The sequence below is a fragment of the Solea senegalensis genome, unplaced genomic scaffold, assembly GCF_019176455.1.
Source record: "Solea senegalensis isolate Sse05_10M unplaced genomic scaffold, IFAPA_SoseM_1 scf7180000017270, whole genome shotgun sequence".
In the NCBI taxonomy this organism is placed as follows: domain Eukaryota; kingdom Metazoa; phylum Chordata; class Actinopteri; order Pleuronectiformes; family Soleidae; genus Solea; species Solea senegalensis.
The window spans coordinates 43,763-50,773 of record NW_025322318.1 but is presented as its reverse complement, the minus strand read 5'-3'; the positions used below and the strand labels follow the sequence as shown (position 1 = coordinate 50,773).

The 7,011-nt window shown below is 38.7% G+C and overlaps 1 protein-coding gene across 3 annotated transcripts; it reads left to right on the top strand.

Annotated features, from left to right (window-relative positions):
* Nucleotides 1–659: 659 nt before the first annotated feature.
* LOC122764161 (PWWP domain-containing DNA repair factor 3A-like) lies at nt 660–2,238 on the top strand. Of its 3 annotated transcripts, none has more exons than XM_044018492.1 (3): nt 660–806; nt 1,846–1,934; nt 2,047–2,238. In XM_044018492.1, exons 1-3 carry the CDS (start codon nt 750–752, stop codon nt 2,171–2,173), a joined length of 273 nt encoding a protein of 90 aa, XP_043874427.1. In that variant the 5' UTR covers nt 660–749; the 3' UTR covers nt 2,174–2,238. The 3 variants fall into 3 exon arrangements, with proteins under 3 accessions (XP_043874427.1, XP_043874428.1, XP_043874426.1); XM_044018493.1 differs by lacking the exon at nt 660–806 and adding an exon at nt 1,104–1,457; XM_044018491.1 differs by lacking the exon at nt 660–806 and adding an exon at nt 1,587–1,726.
* The last annotated feature ends 4,773 nt before the right edge of the window (nt 2,239–7,011 follow it).

The following is a 7,011-nucleotide window of genomic DNA, read 5'->3' as shown; positions in this document are numbered from 1 at the left end:
AGAGAGAACCCGAAAAAGTAACACGGTTAAAACACGGGAAAATAACGGAGGAAAAGGTAAGAATGGATAAAAAACACACTTTGATATTGAACACTGGATGAATAGTCATTATTTGTATCTATTATATCAATTAAGTGCGGTTTACTAACCAGTTATGTCTGCATGCTGTAACGATAGCGATTGTAACAGCAAGCAAGACGCAGCGATTTTCTCCCTTTTTTTTCTTTTTTTCCTTTTTTTCTTTTATTTATATGTACAGGTTATAACATTGTCTCATTTTCAACCAAGAAACGTATAAGATAAACTATATGATCTCTATATATTAGTATTTATCTGTTTTTTAATCTTTAAATGACTCTGACAAGTTGCACACAGCTTTGCTCATTTGAAAACGTGTGATCTCAGTTCTACAATTGTTAAGATAAAAGATTTGATGATGAATAATATTTTTCATGTTTAGAAATGAGAAGTTCTGTTGAATCACAGTCAACAGTGTCATTTGATTTGATTTATTTCAGTTAGACTGCATATATTTTAGGACAGGGAAAGTCTTAAAGGCAAATGCAGTCCAGTGTATTACTACTTGATTCTGGATTAAAAATGTTTCCATGTTAAAAATACAAAATACAATTTTAATTTACATTTTCTCTTATAGAGCAACACTACGTTCAGTGAAGGAGCAGACCCTGAGCTGAGGAGATGTGACTCGGACACTTATCAGTGTCTGATCTGCACAAAAAAGGGGAGCTATGCAAAGCTTGTGTCTCATCTGCAGGGACACCAAAGGTCAATGGTGGAGTACGGTGGTAAGTCCTAAATTATCAAATATTTTTTCATTTCAACGCTGAAAGGCTTTAATTTCCCCATGAGCCTTATGTATTATTAAATGTGATGTTATTTCTGTTTGTCCTGACCATGGATAACTGTGACCATCAGACTATTCAACTCATCCATTTGAGTATCAGAAACTCAAAATAAGTAAAGTAAAGTAAACTAATGCTGGAGCCATTTCATCTATGTGTACTGTACTTCATGTGTGTAGAATCTTAAGTCAATGTGTATTTTATTTTCACTCTTGTTGAGAATTTAGATATTGAGAAAAAGTTTCAAGATTCCTGCATTTTTATAGATGCCCCTGATAATAATGATTGTTCTCAGAAGTAATGTAACAATTTGCCTCTCAGACAGGCTTATCTGTATATCCATTTAGGGCAGTGATGTTACTGTGGCCAAACAAGTTGCCAGCCAGGATGACACCTCTTATCAGAGGAAGTGCAAATAATCAGGGAAAGAAAATGTCTTATTCAAAGTTCTTAATCACATGTATTCAGTGTTGCATATTATGTGTAATTTAATTTTAGGAAAGGGCCCAACGAGCCCAACAGAAGCGACGCGAGGCATGTTGTCTGTTAACCAGTGTAATCACAGAGGATCAGGGCATGCTGCAACACCTTAAAGTGAGTGACAATGGCATTTAGTGTGGTGTTTGTGTATTTGTATATGATGAATACCAAACTAAAATCCTAAACATCATCAGTTCATCATCATCACAGGCAACACGGTGTCTCCTTGGGCCAAGAAACAGGACAGGGTCATCCTTTTTTTTGAAGATGATGAACAAGTGGACAAAGTCATGCACTTCTTGTCTGAAGTACTCGAACGTACTGAGACAGACAAGAAGTCTGCAGATCCAGTGGCATTCGTAATGGATGTACTTTTGCCAGAGATCTCAGACACTGACACTGATTTGTAGACTACATGTGTTATATGACTGCATATGTCTGTCTCCTTTTAACACATGGTCACTGTCTAACACAATCTTAAATCTTAATCTTCATGCCACAGGCAACAGTACACGCCCTCGGAGCTGTTCACTCCATCTCCCTGGACAAAGCCAAGGAGATGTACATGCGTGGCACAGAGTTTGACTCAAGGTAAGCCGGATAGTTTAGGAAACTGTTAATCCAATTTTCAGTTTATATCTTATTTTGTATTTGAGTGTCTTTAACGACTTCATTATTTTGCTATATCATTTTGTCTTGTCAGTGAGATAACCCAGCTTGGGGAACAGCTTCAGAGCCACAGTTCCTCAAAAGCGAGGCAGAAACTGGATAGCTTCCTGAGCAATTACAAGAAAGCCTTGGAGTGTGAGGAATTCCTCAGGCGCCTGTAATCCCTGGGTAGTGAATGTGTCTGCTGGATAGTCTGTTGTGTATAAAATAAAGAAAATATATCATTCATCACTTGTATTCATTACATGGATTTGAAAGTTATACAACTTTCTGTGCAGAATCAAGGGTTTCAGTGCATTTGTTTTACTTTCATCAAAAGACCCACTGATGTCCAACTGGCTGGGTTTGATTCAGATACCAATGTTTCACATATCTTCCTGGAAATAGGTAACATCTCCTTAATGACATACTCAGCAGATCTTGTCTACTTAACTTCTGTCTACCACCACCTGGACCACACCAGCACAGAATTTAAGGAGGGTTTCTTTCAGGTTAAAAACCTGATCAAGTAGACTTTTATTAGTTCTAATCGTTGTTCTGTCCAGTTGAACAACATGTCAAACTACAGACTAATAAGACATTCAATAAATGTAGGCCTATATTAAACACACCTTTTTGTAACATACAGGTTGCCATGATGTTGGAAGTTTGCAAAAACAAATGAAATTATTCAAAGTGTGTGTTCAAAGTGGAATTTGTGATATTATATTGTATAAACATGATATTATATTGTATAAACATGATATTATATTGTATAAACGTGATATTATATTGTATAAACATTGTATAAACGTGATATTATATTGTATAAACGTGATAATTATATTGTATAAACGTGATATTATCACGTTTATTGTATAAACGTGATATTATATTGTATAAACGTGATAATTATATCACATAAACGTGATATTATATTGTATAAACGTGATAATTATATCACATAAACGTGATACTATATTGTATAAACGTGATAATTATATCACATAAACGTGATACTATATTGTATAAACGTGATAATTATATCACAAAAACGTGATACTATACTGTGTAAACGTGATGTTCAAAGAACTTTTCCAATCGGCATTTATATATTTTAGCAGTTTGGCTATAACATTTCATACTTTACAAAGTGACATTAATTATTCACAAATTTCACAGAAAGTACATTTCTGTGTTCATAAAAGTCAACACGAGTATTTATTCTTCTCTTTTCCTGTCGCACACCGGGATAAAAGTCTCTTGTCAACAAGTGTCTATGAGATACGCGTGTGTAAATAAAGTTTCAATAAAAGAAGACGTCATCACGTTAGTAAACGTCATCACGTTAGTAAACATCATCACGTTTCGCAGTCTCTTGAGAGCCAATCAGAGTGTTGTGTAGTGTGAAGGGGCGTTTTGTTGAGTAAAGGGGCGTTTCGTTGAGTAAAGGGGCGTTTCGTTTAGTAAAGGGGCGTTTTGTTGAGTGGTCTGCGGGTCTGCAGCTGGACCTACTTGGGTTTTCAACATACTGTAGGTTCAAGTTCGGGTGAGAGATCATTTTGTGGAACAACTGTGTTGCGTAAAATCATCTTCACATCATGATTGTAAGCGATGAATGAATGAATGCATGAAGTCACCGTCCAAACTAATGGATTGGATTGTGATGCATGTGACTGTGCTTAGGTTCAGGTTAGGGTCAGAAAAGACATGTGTGCTGTCTCACTGGGCTTTGGTTGGTCAAGTAAACAGTTCCAATCTTCACTTTTCCAGTAGCGCCACAAACTACATCCCCAGAAATATTCATCAAAATCTATTGTTGACTTGAAAAAGTCACAAAGAGACAAACAGAGGCAGAAACACAGGCTCCATGGCAAAGGTCTGAGTAATCATCATCGTGGAGTCATTTCTGTGCTCTGCCCTTCCCAGAAATCACCTGTCAATCACGCAGCGCGGTTAGCACTATGACGTCTTTCACCTCGGAGTTTCTGTGGGTGGCACACGTCAGCTGACAGCTGACGACTCTGTAAATGCACTCTTTTTCCTGCTGATGACACACATCATATCCTATAGAAACACTTTCAACCAAGTCACAACAAACTGTGTTTTTCTTGTTTCTATTGTAAGAGGAAATAACAGTGATGTGCATTTTGGTTCACACTAACTTCTGCTTCACATACAGCGTGAAGAGTTGGAATGAAGATGAACTCTAATCACCTCTAAGTCTGTGTTGCTCTGAAGGTCCATCAGTCTGTTGTTAAGGTAACTAAATCTGACCTCTGACCTCCAATAACATGATCATACATGGAAGGAAACACCTTTATAGTCAGATTTGACCTTCTTGACATTTGATAGCGTGGTTCAGTACATTCAGAACATGTTTAAATCCAGGCTTTTCCACCTAAGGTCACTTTTCTGATGCTACAAACACGTCTATAGCGCTAGTTACCACTTTAGCGGCAGTTGAATTTAGAAAATGTCACTTCAGTCCTCACATTTGAGGACTGCAGCGCTCCGTCATGAGCTCGTCATCACATGACATCACAAGTGCGGCCACTAGTGTTTGAAACAGTGACTGCAATCCCACTTCAAAACATTAGAGCAGCACGTGAACCCTGATATCTGTTTTATTTATTATAAACAATCACCTGTTTGGTCAATTTTCAGCAGCAACAGAGTCACAGCAGGAGAAGAGAATGACGCCCACACGGTGGTTACACGTCGGCAGATTTGTTAGTTCTGTTTTGTTTAAGGAGTCGCGTTTTGTCATTTCCTGTTTTATTTTGGTGAGGGTTTAGGGTTTCCTGTTGCTCTGCACTTCTTCTAGCTTGTCCTTGTCTTGTCTGTTTACCTTGAGTGTTTGCACCTGGTCCCTTTCCCTCACTCGTCTCCATGTCCTTCGTGACCTTGTTCATGTTTAGAGTGTAGATTCAAGTTGATCTGGTTTTTGTTTTCTAGTTATAGGTTTGATTTTTGGCCTTTTTCTCTTGCCGTCCGCATTCTTTTTTCTTCATGTTTTTGAGAGAGCAATAAAGCCTCATTTTTGATTTCACCTATCTGACTCAGTCTCGTGCTCTGTGGTACGAACCCTGACACACGGTGGCTGTGGTGGTTAGCACTCTGGCCTTTGCAGCAGGAAGATTTGGGTTGGAGCATGGCTTTTCTCTGGGAGTTTGTCTCTGTGTGTGTCCCTGTGATGGACTGGTGAACTGTCCAGGGTGGGACCCCCACCTATCCTCCTGTGGCTCAGCTGATTGGTGGAGGATAAAGCAGTAGATCATAGATGGATGGAATTCAAGCAAGTCAGGTGATGACAACGAATAGTTATGAGTGGATTAGCAGCATTCACGTCAAAATATCACTGATGATTCTGGACATATGGATGGCCACTTTAAAGACGGCCATTTTATAACCTTAAACCACACCTCCATGTTTCAACCACAAGGTTGTGAGCTTGATTCCCGGCTCCTTCTCATGCTGATGAAGACTCTCGGTCCCACGTTGCTCCTGATGGCTGTGCTGGAAGCATGAGAATGGATATGAAAGACAAGTGGTAGAAACGTGGGCTTTACATAAATGGACTGTGTGAATGTGTGAGTGAATGAATGGGTGTGAACTGGTGAATGGCAAACACTGTAGCATGTCAGACTAGAGAAGCACGATATAAATACAGACCACTGTTGTCAGTCAAATGTTTCCTCGTCCTCTGATGACATGTGTGTACCTTTAAATAGCAAACACACGATGTGTGAGCAGAGGGGGAACACCTCACTCGCACTGGTGATACAGTCCAGTGTCTTTATGCTGCTGTGCTTACAGAGCAGCACGTCTGTAACGTTCAGCTCAACTTGTTCTTGGCAGGATATTAGTGTATTCTAAAGGGAGAGGATCAATCCAGGTAAACCGTTGGTATGCTGCATGATAAAGCTCTGAGCCAGAGGACACACACACACACACACACACACACACACACAACAACAACAACATGGGAGGTGACCAGTGCTGTCAGGTGATTTGTTCAGAGAGGACGTCATATGTGAGAGTGACTTTTGTTCTTCTGTTTCCTCATAATGACTTTGTTTGTTCTAAGGTGAGACTCCTCACTCCTCACTCCTCACCACCTTCACTGCTGCCCTATAGGTGTGTGAGTGGAAATATAGAGGGAATACATTTAATGGATTTTGACACATAGCTTCATTATAGCTGTAGTTAGACTGTATAAGCCTTAGTTTATATAAGCTTACATGTTTACATTTAGAGCAGGAGTGGGCAATTATTTTCCCCAAGGGGCCACATGAGAAACTAACAATATTGTTGAGGGCCGGGCCAAATTTGAATTCATTTGAATTAAATTAAATTTGATCTCTTTTATCTAAAAAAAGCAGTAAATTGTATTGTTTTGTTGTAAACTGGGCAGCATACAAACACACAATAAACACAATTACTAACTAACTGTATTGAAAATATCACATGACTACACTATATAATGAATACTATGATACTATACTACTGTGGTGTAGTGCAGTTTCTGCTGCACCTTCACACTCAGACGCAACAAACCAATTTCTACCTAAAGCTGTTAAATTGGTCTGTTAGACAAGGGTGCCCTCTTGTGGTCAGACTTAGATTAGCGACATCCTTCATGTGCTGGACGAGCAGTCTCAGTGGTCATTTGGTCGTGGTGTTGAACAGCAGGTGATATCTATAACGTTGCATTAATGCCGTCCTCTGGATTCAAATGATTTAATTTCTCTAAATTTAACATCCTTTGTCTTCTTTTACTGGACTTTTTCAAAACATGGTCAAAACCTTTAGCAACAAAATTTAAAAACACGTTTGCAAAATGTTTTGACAAAGAAAAAACTGGACTCTGGTGTGATATATATGGTGTGTGTTTATTGACTTTGTGTTTATTGGTTTTATTCACATGTTGAATAAAACCAATTGATACTAACAGTGAATTAAATGTGCAGCTAAGACTACCACTGTCAACATCTACATGTATAACAAACAGGACTGG

Bases quoted from the DNA above. Each gene is read 5' to 3' on its own strand.
- LOC122764161 (XM_044018491.1), top strand. From the start codon at position 1,634: ATGCACTTCTTGTCTGAAGTACTCGAACGTACTGAGACAGACAAGAAG. The intron at 1,727-1,845 runs ATCTCAGACACT...TTCATGCCACAG, and splicing joins TGGATGTACTTTTGCCAGAG to GCAACAGTACACGCCCTCGG. The intron at 1,935-2,046 runs GTAAGCCGGATA...TTGTCTTGTCAG, and splicing joins GGCACAGAGTTTGACTCAAG to TGAGATAACCCAGCTTGGGG.